The sequence below is a fragment of the Aquarana catesbeiana genome, linkage group LG07, assembly GCF_042186555.1.
Source record: "Aquarana catesbeiana isolate 2022-GZ linkage group LG07, ASM4218655v1, whole genome shotgun sequence".
In the NCBI taxonomy this organism is placed as follows: Eukaryota; Metazoa; Chordata; class Amphibia; order Anura; family Ranidae; genus Aquarana; species Aquarana catesbeiana.
Window position 1 is genome coordinate 219,299,948 of NC_133330.1, and position 22,536 is coordinate 219,322,483.

The 22,536-nt window shown below is 42.4% G+C and overlaps 1 protein-coding gene across 2 annotated transcripts in view; it reads left to right on the forward strand.

Moving 5' to 3' along the window:
* Positions 1–22,536, forward strand: part of TDRD5 (tudor domain containing 5) — a 436,549-nt gene that overhangs the window by 338,768 nt on the left and 75,245 nt on the right. For both annotated transcript variants that reach the window (XM_073593060.1, XM_073593059.1), the window contains one exon: positions 15,460–15,630. In XM_073593060.1, the coding sequence (XP_073449161.1) occupies positions 15,460–15,630 (171 nt within the window). The remainder of the gene's footprint in view (positions 1–15,459; positions 15,631–22,536) is intronic.

Consider the following 22,536-nt stretch of genomic DNA (forward strand, 5'->3'; position numbering starts at 1 on the left):
CCACACTAATAAATTTATATCTTTAAAAACAAATCTGTATCCTAGCTTCTGTATAAATATTCCTAAAGATAGAAAGTATAAATAGATAAATATAATACAGTGCTAAAAACTAACAATAAAATCTTAGTGCACAATATATTAGTGGTAAAGTCCTAAACCTCCATAAACCAAAAGTGCATAAACATTAAAGTGTATGTTACCTCAAACTTTCATATTTGGATATCATGTTTTTGTATTAAAAAGTATCCTGTTGTCTTTAGATTGCTTCCTTTTTGTGAAATACCTAGTGTTCCTGCCAGTATTCCTGCTTTCCTATTTCAAACTGACCATGCTAGGGCAGGGAAACACATCCATCTTAGTGTAGTTCGTTGTCTTCTTTTACATTCTACTTTGGAGAACAACCCACCAATGCTTCAGTGCTCAGATTTCTGCTGACATGCCACCACCCTCCTTACCACACAACCCTTCACTGGGTAAATCGGTGTGCTGCTGTTTCTCTGCCTCCCCCTGACAACACCCCAGCCCAGCCAGCTTGTCAGAGTATTTTTCACTCTCTGTATTTTACACTGGACTTTGTTCAAGCTACTGCTGCCATGCCCCCTATATCATCTCAAGGCGTAACACCTCCACCTCTCTAAGCCCCATGCAGTAGAATACAGAGGTCATGTGATAATTTATAAAAAAAATAAAGAGAAAAAATTGCATTTTATAATGTTTATGGTGGATATTTAAAGACCCTGAGTTATAGGCTGCTGCCTTCAGGTTACTGGACACTGGCAAAGCTTTTGGACACTGCCTCTGGGTTTACCCTTATAGCCCTACCCTACTTCGTTAGACCTCAGTTTCTTTGGAGTGTTGTTAGGTGAAGGACCTCTTCTAACTTATTCTCTACGCTTAACTAGTTATCTTTATTTTATTTTGGATTTGTCAGTCAACTGTTCACTGTATGTACTATAGCATTAGTAGCAGTGCATATGGATTGGTGTATCCTTAGTATTACTTTGGGAACCATCCCTGGATCCATACCGTGGGGGCAGCCTTTAATGTTGCTTCGGCACTGAATCTCGGTTGGGCGATTACCTTGGCATGTGTAGTTAAGCAAGACAATGCTGCTGCAGATTGGTCTGCTTAACCACTTAAAGACCAGCCACCGCAGTTGTACTGTGGCAGGGTGGCTCTCCTGGGCAAATCTCCGTCATGGTACATCGGCCACTTTAAGACCACTGGGGGGGTGGCCGGCGGCCAACGATGTCCGCTGGCCACCCGCGATTGTGCCTGAGAGAGACAGAACAGGGATCTGTCATTGTAAACAGACAAATCCCCATTCTGTCGGAGGATAGACAGATCTGCTGTTCCTAGTGATTAGGAACAGCGACTTGTCTCCTCCTCCAGTCATGACACTGCCCCCACAGTTGGAAAAAACACCTCACTAGGGAAAACTTGACCCCTTGATCGCCCCCTAGTGTTAACCCCTTCCCTACCAGTGACATTTATACAGTAATCAGTGGCTATTTTTAGCTCTGATCGCTGTATAAATGTCACTGGTCCCAAAAAAAAGTGTCAAAAGTACCCGATCTGTCTGCCGCATTGTCGCAGTCTTGCTAAAAATCGCTGATCACCGTCATTACTAGTAAAAAAAATAAAATCATAAAAATGCCATAAATCTATCCCTTATTTTGTAGACGCTAAAACTTTGGCGCAAACCAAGAATACATATCGGCCTAAACTCATGAAGAAATTAATTTTTTACTTTTTTTTTGGATTTTTATTATAGCAAAAAGTAAACAAATTTTTTTGTTTTTTTTTAAATTGTCAGTCTTTTTTTGTTTTTATAGCGCAAAAAAAAAAAAAAAACGCAGAGGTGATCAAATACCACCAAAAGAAAGCTCTATTTGTGGGGGAAAAAAGGACATAAATTTTGCTTGGGTACGGCGTCGCATGACCACACAATTTTTAATTAAAGCGACGCAGTGCTGTATCGCAAAAAATGGCCTGGTCATTAAGGGGGCAAATTCTTCCAGTCCCTAAGTGGTTAAACAGATTCCACACAGCTCCCATTTTCTTAGGTGCAAAGCCCAGCTCGTCACGCTGAGCAATGTAAACAACAAAGTATCTGAATGGCTGCACTCCAAAAAAGGACCATCTTTATTGGTATATAAAAACAGTAATGGAACCCCATGGTGGTAACAGGCGAAAGTCAACAGATTTTGCACTTCTTTAGCGCTTAATCATGACCTAAAAATTGAGAGGGATTGCCTGCCTCTCATATAGCTTGGATCCTACCGGGACTAGCTGTGGGCAATCAATCCCGATTTATAGTCCCCTCCATAAATACTAAGTAACAAACCAATAACACTGTATAAAATCATCAACACAAACAAAAACATTACATCTTAAAAAGTATGATCACGTTCCTGTGCTTCAGAAGTCAGCAGCATAGTTATCCAATATAGTATTGGGTCATATACTCATACATAAATTCTTTAATATAGAGTGGGGAAAATAATTATTTGATCCCCTGCAGATTTTGTAAGTTTGCCCACTTACAAAGAAATGAAGGGTCTATAATTGTTTTTATAGGTGTATTTTAAATGATAGAGACAGCATATCAACAAAAAAATACAGAAAAAACACGATACAAACGTTATAAATTTAAGTTGCAGTTCAGTGAGTAAAATAAGTATTTAATCCCATACCAACCAACAATAATTCTGGCTCCCACAGACCTGGCTACAACCTCAGAGCACCCAATAAGGAGATAGTATGTGACTGGTCTAAACTACGTGGCATGTTCACCAATGCCAGGAGTCTGGCGGACAAGATGGGAGAATTAGAGCTACTGTTGTACGAGGAGAATTTAGTTTTTGTAGGAATTTCAGAGACTTGGTTCAACAGCTCTCATGATTGGCTGGCAACCATTCAAGGGTATTCCCTTAATCGCAGGGATAGAGAGGGTAAAAAAGGGTGAGGGGGTATGTCTATATATAAAAAATTATGTACAAGTGAATTTGAGAGACATCACTAAGAGAGCAAGGGCGGAGGTGGAATCCCTACTGGTAGAGCTACAAAGGCAGGAAACTTAAGGGAAAGTAGTACTGGGAGTATGCTATAGGCCCCCTAACCAAAGGGAGGAGGGGGAGGCGGACCTCCTATCACAATTTGGATTCATGCCAAGGATGGGAAGTCTCATTATAATGGGGGCTTTTAATTATCCCGACAGACTGGGCGGAAGGAACCGCGCATTCATCTAAAGCTTGACAATTCCTAAATGTCTTGCACAGGACAATTTCATGGGTGAGATAGTAAATGCACCAATTAGAAACAAAGCGTTACTAGACTTACTCATTACTAACAATACAGACCTGATCACAGATGTGGAAATATGGGGCAATTTAGGAAACAGCGATCACAGGTCAGTTAGTTTCAGTATAAATCACACAAATTGGAAACATAAGGGGATTACAAAGACACTGAATTTCAAAAGAGCCAACTTCCCTAAACTACGATCCTTGCTCGAAGATACTAAATGGGATAAAATCTTAGGAACAAAGAACACTGGGTATGCTTTAAGAGCATATTAAATAAGGGTATTAGACAGTGCATCCCAAAGGGAAATAAATGTAAAAGAGCTAATAAAGTCCTGGGTGGCTTAACTCCAACATAAAATGCATATAAAGGCAAAGGAGGAGGCCTTCAAAAAATACAAGGCTGAGGGATCATCATCAGCATTCCAACTTCACATAGAATGCAACAAGAAATGTAAGGGTGCAGTCAGGGCAGCTAAGATAAAACACTAAAAGCACATAGCGGAGTAGAGTAAAAAAAAAATCCCAAGAAATTCTTTAAGTATATAAATAGTAAGAAAGTAAATAAATAGTAAATAGTAAATAAATAGTCAGATCATATTGGTCCCATAAAGAATGATGAAGGGAATCTGGTTACTAATAATGGAGAGATGGCGAAGGTTTTAATGTATTCTTCTCCTCAGTATTCATGAGGGAAACTGTGGGCTTCAGTAACCAAAACTGAAATGTTTATCCTCATGACACGTCACAGGAAGCACCCTCATGGCTAACAGAGAATAGAATTAGAAATAGACTTGACTTAACATTAATAAATCACCGGGACCAGATGGCTTGCACTCGAGGGTCCTTAAGAAAGTCAGTCAAGTAATTGCCAGACCATTGTTCTTAATTTTTACGAACAGTCTACTGACTGGAATGGTACCAGCAGATTGGAGAAAAGCCATTGTAGCACCAATATTTAAAAAAGGGCCAAGATGCATCCCTGAGAATTACAGACCGGTTAGCCTAACATCAAAAGTATGTAAGCTCTTGGAGGAGAGGATAAGGGACTATATACAAGATTTTAGTAATGACAATGGTATCATTAGCAGTAATCAGCATGGATTCGTGAAGAATCGTTCTTGCCAAACCATCTATTCACCTTCTATGAGTAGGTGAGCTGCCATCTAGATAAAGGAAGGCCCATAGACATGGTGTATCTAGATTTTGCAAAGGCATTTGATACAGTTCCTCACAAATGTTTTCTGTACAAACTAAGGTCTGTCGGCATGGACCATAGGGTGAGTAAATGGATTGAAAACTGGCTACATGGGCGAGTTTAGAGCGTAGTGATAAATGGGGAGTCCTCGAATGGTCCGGTGTGGAAAGCTGGGTCCCCTAGGGTTCTGTCCTGGGACCAATCCTATTTATTCATAAACGACCTGGAGGATGGGATAAACAGCTCAATCTCAGTATTTGCGGATGATACTAAGCTAAGCAGAGTAATAATTTCTTCGCAGGATGTGGAAACCTTGCAAGAAGATCTGAACAAATTAATGTGGTGGGCAACAACATGGCAAATGAGGTTTAATGTAGAAAATTTTAAAATAATGCATTTGGGTGGCAACAATATAAATGCAATCTAGTCACTAGGGGGAGAATCTCTGAGGGAATCTAGGATGGAAAAGGACCTGGGGGTCCTAGCAGATGTTAGGCTCGGCAGTGGCATGTAATGCCAAGCTGCTGCAAGCAAACAAAATATTGGCAGGGGATTAACTCCAAAGGGGATTAATTCCAAAGATAAAAGAATTCTCCCACTCTACAAGACTATGGTCCGGCCGCACCTGGAGTATGCCGTCCAGTTCTGGGCAACAGTCCTCAGAAAGGATGTCCTGGAACTGGAGAATCCAGAGAAGAGCAACTAATTTAATAAAGGGACTGGAGGATCTTAGTTATGAGGAAAGGTTACGAGCACTGAACATGTTCTCTCTGGAGAAGAGATGCTTGAGAGGGGATATGATTTCAATGTACAAATGTCATACTGGTGACCCACAATAGGTATAAAACTTTTCTGCGAAAGGGAATTTAATAAGAAACGCAGCCATTCACTAAAATTAGAAGAGACGCGGTTTAACTTTAAACTGTGTAGAGGGTTCTTTACTGTGAGAGCGGTAAGGATGTGGAATTCTCTTTCGCAGGCAGTGGTTTCAGCGGGGAGCATTGATAAGTTCAAAAAACTATTAGATAAGCACCTGAACAACCACAACATACAGGGATATATAATGTAATACTGACATAAAACCATACACACAGGTTGGACTTGATGGACTTTTTCAACCTCACCTACTATGTAACTATGTGCTCATGTGGTACACAGATTAGTCCTGTCAGTTTAAGAAGGTGCTCCTAACGACAACTCATTAGGTGTATAAAAGACACCTGTCCATAGAATCCTTCTTCCATTCAAACCTCACCATCATGGGCAATACCAAAGAGCTTTCAAAGGACACCAGGGACAAGATTGTCGACCTGCACAAGGTTGAAATGGGATACAAGAGCATCAGAAAGAAGCTTGATGAGGAGGAGACAACTGTTGGAGCAATTATTTGTAAATGAAAGAAATACAAAATAACCAATCACCCTTGGTCTAGAGCTCCATGCAAGATTTCACCACATGGGGTAAGGATGATTATGAGAAAAGTGAGGTATCAGTCTAGAACTACACTGGAGGAGCTTGTGAATGATCTCAAGGCAGTTGAAACCACAGTCACCAAACAAACCATTGGTAACCCAATACGTAGCCATAGATTGAAATCCTCCAGAGCCCACAAGGTCCCCTTCCTCAAGAAGGCACATGTATATGCCCATCTGAAGCTTTGCCAATGAACATTTAAATCATTCAGAGAAGGATTGGAAGAAAGTGCTGTGGTCAGATGAGACCAAAATTGATCTTTTTGGCATTAACTCGACTCGCTGTGCTGACTATGACCCTAAGAACACCATCTGTACAGTCAAGCACGGAGGTGGAACCCTTATGCTTTGGGGCTGTTTCTCTGCTAAAGGTACAGGCCGACGCATTGAGGGGCCAATGGACGGGCCATTTATTGGGTAAAATCTTGGATGTGAACCTTCTTCTCCATATTCAGGGTGAATGTAAAAATGTTATAAATGTACCAATCAACGCTGTGCCAGCAGGTCGCATCACTTATTCACAGCACTCTGTAAATGGAAAACTATAAGGTCTGGCAGCCTTTGTGGCTGTCGGCTTCTAGTTTTCAATGAACTGCCACGGCGCTGTGGTAGTTTATTTATTCTTCTTGTCTGCAAGTATCGGCTTCCTCGTACGAGGAAGCAGACAGGTCTGCAGGAGACCTGCATGGCCTCAGCGAGCTAGTACAATGCTTTACAGGCTCCTGCAACAAAAAATAACTGCACATTTTTTTTACCTGGAAAAAATTTGTATTTATTATTTTTTTCTGAAAAAGATGAACTTATCCTTTAAGGTCATGGAGTGGCCTAACCAGTCCTTAGACCTTAATGCTATAGAAAATTTATAGAGGGAGCTGAAACTTTAAGTTGCCAAGCGACAGACAAGAAGCCTTAAAGCGTAACTCCACTTTTGTTGAGAAAAAAAATTTCCCTCTGGGTGATCTATGTGCATTGCAAGGATTTTAACAAACTTTGTTGCAGATTCCTACCTTTTGTTATTCTGAAGTAATCCCTGTGTGTTCCTCTTAATCCCTGTGTGTTCCTCTGTGGTGAGTGAATCTAATGGGAGTGGTTTCATAATTATCTATCGGATGTGCACCTGCAGGGCACTAATAAGGAAATCTGCTGGGCCCGCATCCCTTTAGACGTGTTCCTACAGGGAGTATCTTACTAAAAATTGAATTTTTGTTGCAAGGGATGCCTGAAATCTGACTTGCTGAGCCAATCACACAAGCAGGAAATTATGTTTCTGGGGTGCGGTCAGTACACACTCTGTGTACAGAACAAGTCCAGGTAGCCATATTGCAATGCATTCTCAGAAAATTACAGTGGCTGCAGATTGAAAAGGAAAGGTATTTTTTAATAACATTCAGGTACAATATGACTTGTGTCGCAATTGTATACGCTATATTATTTTTTCTTTATTTGCTACTTTTATTTTTCCCCACGAAAGTGGAGTTACCCTTTTAAGGATTTAGTAGAAGATCTATAAATAGTGGAACAAAATCGCTCCTGAGATGTGTGCAAACCTGGTAACGAAAAACAAGAAACGTCTTACCTCTGTGCTTGCCAGCAAGGGTTTCTCCAACAAGTAATGTTTTGCTTGGGTATCAAATACTACTTTTATTCACTGAACTGCAACTCAATTTATAACATTTGTATCGTGTGTTTTCCGGATTTTTGGTTGATATTATGTCTCTATCATTTAAAATACACTTTTTATAACAATTATAGACCTTTTAATTTCTTTGTAAGTGGGCAGACTTGTAAAATCTGCAGAGGATCAAATAATTATTTTCCCCACTGTATCTTGGTATATTGAACCCAGAGAAACAACTATATAAATTTTGCATAACACTCATCCCAACTGTCAAACAACAAATATAAATATAAAACATAATGCAAAGTGTATTACATCCACATGTCTGTTTTCACCAAAATTAGCAGCAAATAGGCCGGTTAGACACCACATAAATACTTCCATAAATTGTATTGGAGCCCAGACGATCTAAACGCTCCAGTCAAATCACCAGAAAAGTGAGGTCCCATTCAAAATTGAAATCATTGGGATGTTCCTTCATTTAAGGATTCTTCAGACAGAAAATTTGAGATGCACTTAAAATCACTTTGTCAGTTTGCTGCTAATTGAACTTGAGGAATGAACAATCAACAGGATCCTGTATTCATGACTATTTTCTTTTGTGGAACACTTCCAAACATTGCCTTCCACTCTACTTTTCTCATTGAATGATTTTTTCAAAATCTAAGAAATTAGAATATTAACATGCAAGGGGACAGAGCTGTATGATTAAGATGTAAACCTGAACTAAAAGAAAAAAAAAAAAAGCGCCCAATGAAACAATCCAGATTCCTGAGACTCTGATGGCCAGGACTGTTGAACACTGTCATGGACCAACCAAGGCAGGGAGTCGCTAGAGAGTATATTACTATGATGAAGAAAGAAGGGAAAGAGGAGTACAGAAAGGAAAAATGAAGGGGAAGAGGGAGGCCATGAACCATAGGAAGGGGAAAAGGAGTAGACTGCACGGACCTGGAGTAAACCAGTCGGAAAATTTATAAGTAGAACATACTGGTAATATGCACCTGTAGACAAGGCGTACTAGAACTACGGCTCCTATATTTTAAGAAATTTAGGCTGAGAACCATTGAGGATGCTGAACATCTTTTCAATTATCATTGTAGTCATACAGTCTTTAACTTCTTGGAGGGATACTGGTAGCTTCTTCCAAGCCTTAGTGATCATCTGATTGGCTGCTAAGAAAAGGTAAATAGCCAGTTCTTGTTGGTAAGAAGATAGACCTGGAATAGGGTAGTGAAGTAAGTCCAATTTAGCATCCTTATGGAAAAGGGTCTGAAGTAGGTCAAAAGTTCTAGACCAAAATGCATACAATTTTGGATAGCACCACCATGTATGGCAAACATCACCCCGCTGTATGCAACCCCTATATCATCTATCAATATAGGTAGGATTTGCATGAGAGATATGACCAGGAATCCAGTACCACCTAAAAATAACTTTTGTAAGCTGATTCCAGGCTAGTTCCATTGAAGGAACAATTAGCTATTGAGGATTGGGCTGTTCTGCAATCCTCTAGGTCCATGAGTGCACCAAGATTTCATTCCCATTGATTAACAGAGTGTCGATAAGGGGCCACAACCGTTCAAAGTAAAGTATATAATGGAAATACGTTTGGGGGACCCTGGGGAGTAAGCAGGTGTGTTCAAAGCACATTTTCTGGCAGGGGGAAGTCAGAGGTATGTTTCAATGACATGATCCAGTGTCGTATTTGTAAATATCTGTAATATTTCAAATTGGGTGCGTCATGGTGTTCTTTCCAAAATGGTCCAGGGAGCAAACGTGCAAAGCCAAGAAATGGTGAATATGTATAAAGACATGGAATGGCCACCATGTGAAAGCACCGCGATCTGCAGTAGTCCAGGAGTTAATAAGGGTTTCTTCAAGAGCGTCAACAGAGGCAGAAATGGAGACATTAACTTGCCTGAGTAGTGGACAGAGTCCCAGAGCCTCAAGCCATGAAGCACCACTGTGCTTTTCTTCTGTTGATGCCCTAGAACAAGTCATGGCACAAATAATCAGAATGACTAATTTTTCTCCATTTTATATGCAGAATCTTGTAGCTAAAATCCTGCACAGCTGAAGCCACTTGTAAAAGACACCTCACTTGAATGCCCTTTGAAGGACATTGCCTCTTTGGTGATGCACTTTACAATTTCATTAAGAAGTCCACAGGAGGAAAGGAACAACTTCCACAATGAAAGGCTACAAAACCCCTCTCCTCCGGTACTTCCACAAATAACACCCACCTAGGTATCTCCAGGTTTCATCTTCAAAGCCAAAATTCTTTTTTGGCGCAAGATGCGAAGTCCAACGAGTCTGACGTAAAGATTTCTCCACAATGAAGGAAAACTCTTACTCATAAGTGTGGTTTTTATCTGCTGTAGTGTGCATGGCTCTAGGTCACAGACATCCCAGACCTGTGGGTTCACGCTGTGGTTCTAGAGCTTGTTCACACCATGTGCTAGGGCAAGACGCACTGAAAACTATTGTTCCTTTATGTCTCATTCACATCAAAATGCAGGTGTGATGTCTGGTGCAGAGCTGTGTGGAATTATGCAACATGTCTACAGTTTCCCTTACAGCTCCACACTAGAATGCAATAAAAATGGACAGCACTGCTGTGTGTGTTTTACATCCTGCCTTCTCCCACTCATGTTGGATTCCGGCTGGGATGCTGCCATTCAGGTAGGTTTGTGAGATGGAGGAGGGGGGGGGGGGGGGGGCAGAGATGGTGCTTAGAGTAGCGGTATGTAAGGAGGACACAGAAAAGGGGGCAGAGATGCCAGTAACAGTGGTAATATGTGGGGAGGAGGACACAGATGGGGGGCAGAGATGCCAGTAGCAGAGTGACGATATGTAGGCGGACACTTATGGGGGGCAGAGATGCCGTAACAGAGTGGCTGACTGAATGTGACAAGGGGCACAGAATGGCAGAGTGTGATGTGAATGTGATGACACAGGATGTGATGTCAGTCTGTGCATAACAGACAGGCATGAAAACTGATGTTAACGTGCATGAAAGCTGATGTCCACATACATTAAAACGCAGGTGAGGTAAACTGATGTGAAGCTTTTATGTCTTTGCAACTAAAATCTGCATAGTTTTCCTTTCCAAAATAGAGTACACATCAGCCAAATCTAGGAAATGAGAGTCTGGTTTGCGAACTACCCTGACCCATCTTTGATCCCAGGGAGCTAGACCTAGAGAGCAGGGATCTCCAAACTAGGGGGCTCTCCATCTGTTGCGGATCTACACATCGCACGAGGCATTGTAAAACACTGACATTCACAGACATGACTAGGCATGATGGGAATTGTTGTTCTTGAACAACTGCAGGGCCATAGTTTGGAGACCCCTGACTTGGAGGATAAGTTTGAAGGATGCTATTAAAACCTGTTCACAGTACCAATACCCAGTGGGGTGCCAAACAAGTACTTGCGTGTTTCCGAAGTTTTGCATAAAATCAGTAAGGTCAGTAATTGACTCTGAGATAGGGAACATCTTGTATCAGTAGACATTCAAGATGCATACCTGCACATTCCAACTTACCCACCTCATCAGCTCTTTTTTTGTGCTTCATGCTAGGAGACAAACCTTTTCAATTTTTCGCCCTGCCATTTGGCCTATCCTCAACCTTTAGAGTATGTACAAAAGTGCTTGTCCCTATACTTGCCCTGCTTAGAACTCAGAGCATTCACGTCATAGACTACCTAGACACTTTTTTTGAAAAGGTTCATTCCCTTCAAAACTATCTGCAAATGTACAAATGAATATCCAGATTCTTCAGGCCTTCAGATGGATAATAAACCTTCAAAAGTCTGAAGTCCATAAGGATCCTAGTCTTTACGGTAGCCTCATTCGAGGCTATTCCTTTTGCTAAGTGCCATTTAAGGCCTCTTCAGCACAACATTCTGTTAGCCTGGAACAAACACACTTTTTTTCTTGATCTTCCCATGCTTCTCTCCAGTCAAGCAAGGGGCTTCCTAACTTTGTGGGTTTCTAACCCAACCTTAGAAATGGGAAAGTTATTTCTTCCATGCTCTTGGAAAGTGATCACAACAAATGCCAACCTCACAGGGTGGGGAGGAGTGTTTCATTCTGCAATGAACCTTATTCCCAAAGGAAGCAAATTCTATATCTTGGAGTACATTACAGGACATCCTCCCCCTGTGTTACTATGAGTTGCTTACTGGAAAACAGAGGTCTCAGAGTGAGGTATGGTTGTTGGGGTATGCTTAGGGTGCATGTCCAAAAGATTTGCCAGTGTTCAATCACTGGAAAGTAGCAACCTATAACCCGGGGTCTGTGAGTATCCAGGCTTTGTCCCGTACTGTACTCAAGATATAGACTTAGTCAAAGGTCCTTATTTCTTTTCCTCCCCATTGTTCTCACGGCGGCCTTTTTCACTTTGGAAAAATAAATCCATCTCCCCTTACTTTCTGGAACTCTAGGCTACCTTTTGAAAAATGTGACAGTTCACATGTGGGAAGGCACAGGTGATTTAGCCTTTCCTAATAATTGTAAGATGATTTTATATCCGTATGCAGAGCAGCATTCTGATGTGATTTTTTTTTTTTTGTGAAAGGAGGAATGGCATGCTTTGACCTTACAATACTGTATTGCTGCCCAACTAGTTCAGTCAAATGAACTTTCTCAGAGGCGGTATGAATTGCCTATTATTCCATTTTTGTATTTGCACTTTAGATTGAATTGTTGCATTGTGAGAGAGTTGTGCCCTTCTTAAAGTTTTATATAGACTTTTCTCACCTACTGTTTATGCACTATTTATTTTGAACAGTTTATGAACTGTGTATTGCTATTGTTGATTTGAATTGCTGCAAAGAGAGTTGTCCTCTTTAGAGAGTTTTATATGGATTTTTTTTTCACTTGTCTAGCAATTTTATGTGTGGGGATTGTTGGCACAGATTTATTTATCACTGACGGTATATATTTTGTACTAAGGTTTTATTGCTTTTATTTAGCGCTGTATTATAATTATTGAATTATGATTGACAGCATGCCTCATTGTATACTGTTTTTTGTGAATCTGTTGCAAAGTTTCCTACCTGGAGATCCTGCCAGTAAGAGCACTAATGTGGCAGGATAACAATGCTAGGCCACACCTTTGCGATAGGCAGCTGTGTTGACAACCTGTCATGCAAACTTTTTCATTTGGGTAATGGACTTTTTATCTGATAGACCTGATGGGCAGCTCAATGGCAAACAGAGGGAATTTACAAGACAGACAACACTGCAATTTGCAAGGCTTTGACTTATTGTTAGCCTGACATAGAAAGTGCTGCTGTTAGCAGGATCTCCAGGTAAGAAATCTTGGAAAAAATTATGGGATTTGCTTAAGAAATCTGCATAGATTTATTCATGCTGCCAAACATACTGGGGAAAAAAACAGATGTCATAATTATACAGTAAAGGACACAGGAAGAGTATCCATAGACCTTGGGTTATAGGCTGGTACCTTCAGATGATTGAACAGTAGCAAAGCTTTTGAGAATGAGATACCACCCGCCCCCCCAAAGAAAAAGAAGAATCCTACCCCACTCTTAGCTAGTTATCTACCACAGATATTTCTGGATCTGGATCTTCCTCCCCAAGCAACTAGTCTGTCCCCCTGAGCTCAGCTGATTTAATGTAAAGGCTCAGACTATAAAGTGCTCAGTGTCGGAATAGAAGTTAATGGTCTCTAAGCTGTGGGTCACTGAACTGTTCTACAAGACCTCATCTAATAGATATATAATGTTCCATCATGGAGGCTTTTCCTCTTTAGAAAATTAGCTGATTCCACACAATTCCACTTACCTGTTATCAGAGATGGAGATCATTGCTCTCAGATGCTACACTTAACAGCAGTTCTGGTCCTTATAAGGAAATAGTGCAGGCTTTCTCCATAAGAAGGGATTTAGTGTGTTGGCTCAAATTGGCCCCACAGCTATTAATGCTGACAAGTTATGAAGAAAGAGGCAATTGGGTGCCCTGTGTGTGTGTTCTTTTATAAAAAAAAATGGCTTCTATACCTTATTTCACAGCGCCTCTCTACGCTCACGTGACTGCTCGTTACTCTCCTCTTCTCCCGACTAACGTCAGCGGGGGATTCTCAGCCCCTCCCGTTGTAGCTGTCCGATCGAGAGAGGGGAGAGGTGGTCGGTCACGTGAGCTCTGAGAGGCACTCTGAAATAAGATATAGAACGGCTTTTTTTTTTTTTTATAAAGCACACAGGGGCACCTATCTTTAGGAAACAGAGAGGATTGTATGAAGAGGACACCGTGGCTTAACAAGCATTTTAAAGCTCAGTTGAAGAGTTTTCCTTTTTTGTCCATCTGATAAAATCTGCTTGAACTATTGATTCATTTCTTATTTCATGTGTTTAATTTATAAAAAAGACATTCCACTAAATGATTTCAGAGTCACATCAGACATCAATCTAACATCTAATCAATTGACATGCACTGGATGGATGCCAAGGCTTCTCTGGGGGTATTGTAATCCAGTTACCAAAGATCTTGTCTTGTCATATTTTTCCTCATAGGTCACCAGTTCACTTTTTTAGAAGAAGCTCTTGGAGCTCTAACACTGTACTGTACACGTTACTGCTTGGACCTAGAAAATGTGGGTAGACTCCCAAAAGCTTGTCCTGAGAATTGGACTATTAATGCACATAAAAATGTATTGTGTACACACTTCAACTGTGGTACAAGTGTACTAAGACCCCTAAAAATAGCGCCTGAAAAAAGCCTCAGCTGCAAACCCAGTGTGAAAGCCCAAGTGCAGTGAACACACCGCTCCTATAGCGCCCCTGCCTATTGAAATCAATGGGCAGCGCTACATCGGCGTTTTCATGCAGTATTAACCCTTTTTCGGTCACTAGAGGGGGGTTAAAATCGCCGAATAGCGCCGCTAAAATGACAGTAAGGCGGCGCCAAAAATAGCGCCGCTTTACTGCTGACGCCCGGGCACGGCAGTGTGAAAGCACTCTAACACTGCTGCAATCACCTTATTGATTATGTATAACCCAGACAAAATTGTAATAAAAGAAAAAAACTAGTCCTTTCTGTAAAATGCAGAACTTAATTCTAGCTTTCATCTTCCTGCTCTACAAATATGCCAGGATTGGATTTTGATTATTCAGGGTACATCGAAGACCTGTAGGATAAAAGCTCTATCTTTAGAAGATGGGGAACCAATACTTTGTGTGGACTATACCCCTCTTTGAGGCACTGGTTATGTCTTGGCTTTGTTTTTTACGAGCAGACCGAGTTGAGCTACTTCTCCAGCAGATTCCATATCTGATTTGCCCATTGCTATTGTGGCTTCTGAGCCAATGACTGCACAGGGCTGTCTCTGATTCAGATTCACTCCATTACTTGACTGATGAGCTCAGCCTTGAGGCATCAGTCTACTGCTATTACTCCCACATTAAAGGAGTCCCAAATTGAGGATCAGCCTGCCACACACACTTTTCAGCACTTATTAACCTTACATGTATTTGGTGAAGATTTTGTGCAGCAGGTTTCTCTACCCATTATGGATGGGGCAGTGCCTTAACAAGGTGCTTGTCTTTAAGGAGCCAACCAACAAGGTGGAAGCCTTTTTTAGAGCTATTTTCTCATTGGCAACTTCCTGTGTCCTATAACAAGATCCAAAAAAAGAATTTCAGAATCCTATTTTAATAACATATGAAAATGAGTGAGGAATAAATTGTGTGATCTTTGCAAAAATAAAACTAAAGATGAAATGTACCACCAACAGAATCAGTTTAACCATTTGCTATCTATCTTAATTTTCTATGTGAATCTTCATAATGTGTTGGGTAAAAATTCTGATACAGGTTAGGAATATTTTTATTCAGGTAACAGAAGAGACAGAACTTGAGATGCCCTTCTTAGAGGCTATTCCCTCTGGTGAAGATGTATGGGATGAGAGTTGGTCTTTATCAGGAAGTACGGTGTCAATTAATGGCACGTTAAAGCCTTTCATTAATAACACAGATGATCTTCAGAGTCAGAATCCTAGCCAACAGGTAAGTTTTTCTTCTAAGATGAAGTATTGTACCTTTTTAGCCATAAAATGTGCTGACTTTAGTACATTTGCATATAGAAGCTGAACTCAAGACAGATATAAAAGCACAAGTACAAAATAAAGCACAACTAGACTCGAGTGACCTTATACATCAGACCGTTTAGGAAAAGTGATTTGTAAATTATGAAGCACTTACACTAGGCATTTTACTGACACCATCAATGTGGTGGGGTATGTCTAATAAAATACTAAGACATTCTTGTGTCTATAGACTAAAGACAATCCAGCTGGCGAGCGAGCCTGCAGGTGCGCCCTTATAGGAAGTGGCTTCCTATGGTGGCACACAGAAGAGGAAGATGTGAAACCACCAGCGGGGACCTAAGAAGGGGAGGTTCAGGGCTGCTCTGTGCAATAACTTTGCACAAAGCAGGTAGGTATAACATGTTTGTTGTTTTAAGAAAAAAAAATGCTTTACAACCTCTTTAAGGCAACCCATTAGTTGAGCTGCCAACACAGCGCAATGGACTGAAAATCGCACCTGCAGCATTTTTGGTAACACAGGAGACTGCAACACACAGCGCATTGTGGTACCTTAGGATGCAATTAAAAATGTCTGAGCAATACATTAACACAACCATGGTGTGATACCCCAACATGCTGGTATGAACGAACCTTAAAATCCATCTCTAACCACTTAAAGACCAGGCCTCTTTTTCAGAATCTGTGTTTACAAGTTAAAAACAAGTTTTTTTGCTAGAAAATTACTTAGAACCCCCAAACATTATACATTTTTTTTCTAACACCCTAGAAAAAAAATGGCAGTCATTGCAATACTTTTTGTCACACCGTATTTACGCAGCGGTCTTACAAGCGCACTTTTTTTGGAAAAAATTCACTTTTTTGAATAAAAAAAAAAATAAGACAAAAGTAAAGTTAGCCCAATTTTTTTATATTGTGAAAGATAATGTTACGTTGAGTAAATTGATACCCAACATGTCACACTTCAAAATTGTGCCCGCTTGTGGAATGGCGTCAAATTTTTACCCTTAAAAATCTCCATAGGCGACGTTTAAAAAATTCTACAGGTTGTATGTTTTGAGTTACAGAGGAGGTCTAGGGCTAGAACTATTGCTCTCGATCTAACGATTACGGTGATACCTTACATGTGTGGTTTGACCACCATTTTCATATGCAAGCGCTACTCACGTATGCGGTTGCTTCTGCGCGCGAGCTCATCGGGACGGGGGCGCTTAAAAAAAATAATTTTTTTTTCCTTATTTATTTTACTCGATTTTATTTATTTCTTTCATTGTTTTTTAAAAAAAAGTGCCACTTTTATTCCTATTACAAGGAATGTAAACATCTCGTTTAATAGAAAAAAAGCATGACAGGTCCTCTTAAATATGAGATCTTGGGTCAAAAAGTCCTCAGATCTCATATTTGGACTCAAATGCAATTAAAAAAAAAAAAATATTGTCATTTGAAAAAATGACAACAGAAAAATGTGCCTTTTAAGAAGTATGAGTATGAAGTATCAAAACGTCTCCATACCCAGCCACAGACAGGTCCCGATCGCCTCCACCGCTGCCGACGGCTCCGGTAAGCGGGAGGGAGGGTGGCCCCTCTCCCGCCGCTGATAGCAGTGATCTTGCGGTGCATTTGCCGCAGAGACCACCATTATCGTAAACAGGACCGCCGTCTCAAAAGATGGATACCTTGGTTGTGGCAGCAGCTGCCGCCGTTAACGAGATCTAAATTGGGACTAGGTCCCACCACAAGTACCGAGATATCCATCTTTAAACTGCCGACTTATATGTACAAGAGCTGGTCGGCAAGTGGCTAGAGCAGATAGTGAAGTGTTTTCTTATCACTTTTTGGTCTGGTGGTCAGAAAGAACAGGAACAAGGGGAAATCTCCCCAAAGGAGACAGGTAATATAAAAAATAAATTTTTTGATAGTGAGAAGAATAGTTAGAACTTGTATTAGACTGGGTTCACACTATTGCGAATTGGATGCAGTTTCCCCTGCATGCAATTCGCAAGTCGGGAGATTGTGACCGGCTCTCTATGGAGCCGGTTCACACATCTCCGGAGCAAATTTCACAAGAGTCCCGTGCATCTTCTGGTCCGTTTCAGGTCCGAATTCAGACAAAAATTATGACCACTGTGATTGGCTGTCACAGTATTCAAATGACTAGGAGTCAGTCCCGCCAGCTTTTGATCATTACTAGAGACTGCGAACTGCCTTTGACAGCTTAGTAGATTGATCTTGTGAGCTGAACTGATTTCTGTGCGAATATCCCCATCCCCCATGTAATGAAGATGAATAAACTCCTGGCTAGGTGACAACCATGGCTCACTTCTTATATAGGAGTAATGAGCATAGCCACCCAGGCAAATGAAGTAGTGTTCCCATAATTACCAGGTGTAATTAAGGAGAAAAGAAAACGAATGCAGCTGAGCTGTATTATATTTGAAGTCGAAGGAAAGCCTAAGGCTACTTTCACACTTTGCAGGCGCTAAAGTGCTAAAAATAGCGCCTGCAAAGCGCCCTGAAAGAGCGACCCATCTCACTCCAATGTGAAAGCCCTGAGGGCTTTCAGACTGAAGAGGTGCGCTTGCAGGACGGTCAAAAAAGTTCTGCAAGCTGCATCTTTGCAGCGCTATAGAAGCAGGGTGTATTCACCGCTCCTAAAGCGCCCCTTCCCATTGAAAACAATGGGGCGCTTTGCGGGCAGATTTAACTCTTTGTGCCACTAAAACGACGGTAAAGCGGCGCTAAGGATAGCACCACTTTACCGCAAGCGCCTGCCCGCCCCAGTGTGAAAGTAGCCTTAGTCTATTCTTAGACATGTTCCCCCCTCCTCCTACCTATCCTGCATATCTTGTATTAAAAAGATGTGTGTACTTACCTATTTCTCTTACTTTCATTGACAGACACAGCTTCTGTTCATTCTTGACCCTAGGGTTTATAGTGCCACCTACAGCAGTAGAACACTAGCCAGAAAAAGAATACATCACTGCCTGTGGGCAGTCCTAGCTGGTATAAAACCCCTCTCTGCTATGTACAAGCCAGTTATTTCTGTCTAGTGTTTTAGGAGTGAGGACCTAGTTTCCTTCTGGGAACTGTGGCTTTTTTTCCTGAGATTTTGTCCTGCTGAGATTTTCTATCATCAGCAAGGCTGGGCGACGGGGTTTTGGTCTGGATAATTTAGAACCAGTGATCACCCCAGTCTGACCAATGAGCGCATGCAGACCTTTAGCTACACTCTGGGTTGGCTGCGACAGCCCCAACTTGGACCGGGGTGACTGGCATCTAACAGGTCCAAACGAGACCGGGCACCTGACGTCTGTGTTACCCTGGCCAACAAACCCCCCCCACTTTAGTGGAGAGAATCTGTCATGGGAGCTTTACCCGCATGCTCCGCTGGATCGGTAAGTAGGTGCCTCCCTGCCTACATTGGTTGTGGTTCGGGGCACGGGTACTCCCTGGGGCGCCAGTTACACCTCTCCCTGGGGTAAATTGGTGCTGGATTAGGTACTAGGTCCCCTCATGTTCCCGCTGTGTTGTGGGGTCCACCTGTGGGGACGATGCACTGTTTGTGCCTTTGCAGCCCATCCCCTAGATAGGGAGCCCCCTAGCTTTGGTCAGAGAGGATCTGTTGGGGCTGGTGTAGCACTGCTGCCTATGTTCTCTCTACCACCTCCCCTATTTTCCCAGGTTGAGACCTTGATGCTGCGGGGACCATATAAGTATCTCCTGCGTACTGAGAATGTGCCTTTTCCCCCCTCTTGTGTGGGCTCAGAATGCTACAGACTCCCCCTCTTGGCCAGGGATGCTGATATGGGCCCTTCCGTGGGTGCACACACCGCACACTCAGACTGTCCGGCAATTGAGGCCGTGGTATTGTGGCCTACTTGATCGGTCCACTGCATTCGCTAACTTGCTTTTGGGCTATTGCCCTTCGACGCTGTTTCACCACTGAGCCTGGCGCAATGCCTTGTGATGGTCAGTGCTTTGGGGGCGGACCCTTGGGCGTGCTGTTTCGACAGCCATTTTGACTTTGGGCTTCCGCTCTTGTTTCCCTTGCCTCCAATGCTGTGCTCTGTGCCTGGAGTTTCTGGGGCATTACGTCCGGCTGATCCTGCTCAATGTTCCTGCAGATTCTGCAGCTGTGCATAATAAGGCGCTAGTGACCGCACTCATTACCCCTATGTGGTAGACATTAACCCTGTGAGGGTGCTTCCTGGGCTGCTGAGGCAGTGAATGTTCCCTTTGGTACTCTAGCCGGCACTTGCTTCCAAGACTTTTCCTTACCCTGCCTAATTCAATGTTTTTATTTCTTAGACTGGGGGAGCCCGAACCATCCATTTATGCTCCTGGAGCACTTGGGGTGCATTATCCCCTCTGAAGGGATGGACCACCTCCCCTGTCGTAGATCCTCCCATATCTCATGTTGGTCTTACCAGAGGAGCAGTCTCCTCCCTTTAAGGATCCTGCGGACAGGGAGGCAGCGTTTGTTGCTGCTCTAGGTTATGGTAGCGGAGCCAGCACGCTGCCTGGTGTTGGTATGGTCTGGTGTAGCAGATGCTCCAGGTAGTACTTTGCTGGGTTCTCTAGATGCAGTGTTGGTTTGCAGATTGGACATATAAGCAGGCCTAGGCCAACTTCCCTTCCAAGGTGATACAGTTTTTTTGTTCCCCAGTTTCTTGTTTAAGGGCTCCAAGGCCTTTAAGCTCCCCCAGGGGGATATACACATGCTTGACCTCACAAGCTAAGCTTGTAAACAAGCCCTTCTTGGCATGACAGTTTGCCTACACAAGACCCCAGCGTGGGGGATCGTTTACGTTGGTTTTCAGTCTCAAGAACCTCCCTGCTTTCTGACAGTGGGCCTGCAAACCGGTCCTGCCAGTCTACAAGCTGGATTCTGTGCATATCTGCCAGACTAGTTACTGTCTGCAGCTCTTCCCTCCTCGTTTGCAGGTTCTTTATGGAGGTGTTGCTGGATCTGTTCCTTCAAAGAGAGTCCGATTTGGTCCCAAAACTGGAGAGGTTTCTGGGGTTTTACTACATCCTGTTTTGAAGGAAGTGGCAGTTGTCCTGTCTTCAAGGCCCTGAATTGTTTAGTGAGTGGGCAGAACTTAAAAAAATGGTGGCCTCCCTTCCTTAGGGGTTTCTTGGCCTTCATAGATATCAAGGATGCACACATTCACATTCTCCTCTGTGCCAGGCACCAACGCTTCTTAGAAATTGTGGTCGGGGACATGCATTGTGGCACTCCCCTTTTGGTCTGGCTTCTACTCCTACTCCTCGTGTATTTACCAAGGTGCTGGTTCCAGTCATGTCTTTGCTGAGACAACGGGGGATTGCCATGATTTGATATTTAGACATCCGTCTTCTCTGAGCTGAGATTCATTCTGCTCTGTTGGACAACGTGGCGCTCATACAGTTCACTCTAATATGGACAAGAGGATGGCGTATTTGGGTCTGATTTTTGGCGAGATGCAGGCCAAAGTGTTCCTTGCACTGAATAAGCTCTGGATGCTCCAGTCTGTGGTCACCTGCTGCTTTCACACAAGCTAGTTTACCTGTATGCCAGTTCTGGCCGTTATGGTATCTAACATCGCAGTAGTCTTGCATATGTTGTCTTTTGCGAAGGAACTGCAGTTGATGAGACTCCCCTGTCCTTGGACAATCAGACTGGGCTGGTCCAGGGGGGCCAGTTGCTCCAGTCTCTCTAGCCTCTGGCCAGGGAGTCTTTTCTTTTGCAGCCCTGGACGGCGGTCACCATGGATGCCAGCCTGTTCAGCAGGGTAGCTGAGATTGCTGAAAGCTGAAGGAAGCTTGTCTATCGATGTATGTCCTGGAGTTTTGGACGATTAGACTGTGTCTACAGCAGTGCACAGAGCTTATTCGTGGGTGCCCAGGCAGGTTTCGATCGGATAGTGCCACATCGATGGCCTTCAGTGCCATAAAAAGGAATTCATACCCCTTGAAATTTTCCACATTTTGTCATGTTACAACTAAAAACATGTATTTTATTGGGATTTTATGTGATAGATCAACACAAAGTGGCACATAATTATGAAGTGGAAGGAAAATGATAAATGGTTTTCAGTTTTTTTGACAAATATCTGAAAAGTGTGGCATGCATTTGTATTCAGCCCCCTTTACTCTGATACCCCTAACTAAAATCTAGTGTAACCAATTGCCTTCAGAAGTCACCTAATTAGTAAATAGTCCACCTGTATGTAATTTAATCTTGGTATAAATGCAGCTGATCTTTGATGCCCTGAGAGGTTTAATAGAAGGTTAGGTTATAAAAAAATATTTCAAGCTTTGAACATCTCACGGAGCACTATTCAACATCATCCCAAAATAGAAAGAGTATAGCATAACTGCAAACCTACCAAGACATGGCCGTCCACCTAAACTGACAGGCCAGGCAAGGAGAGTATCAGAGAAGCAGCCAAGAGACCCATGGTAACTCTGGAGGGGCTGCAGAGATACTCAGCTCAGGTGGGAGAATCTGTCCACAGGACAACTATTAGTTGTGCACTCCACAAATCTATCCTTTATAGAAGAGTGGCAAAAATAAAGCCATTGTTGAAAGAAAGCCATAAGAAGTCCTGTTTGCAGTTTGCGAGAAGCCATGTGGGGGACACAGCAAACATGTGGAAAAAGGTGCTCTGGTCAGATGAGACCAAAATTGAACTTTTTTGGCCTAAAAGAAAAATGCTATGTGTGGTGGAAAACTAACACTGCACATCACTCTGAACACACCATCCCCACCGTGATACATGGTTGTGGCAGCATCATACTGTGGGGATGCTTTTCTTTAGCAGGGGCAAGGAAGCTGGTCAAAGTAAATGGGAAGATGTATGGAGCCAAATACAGGGCAATCATA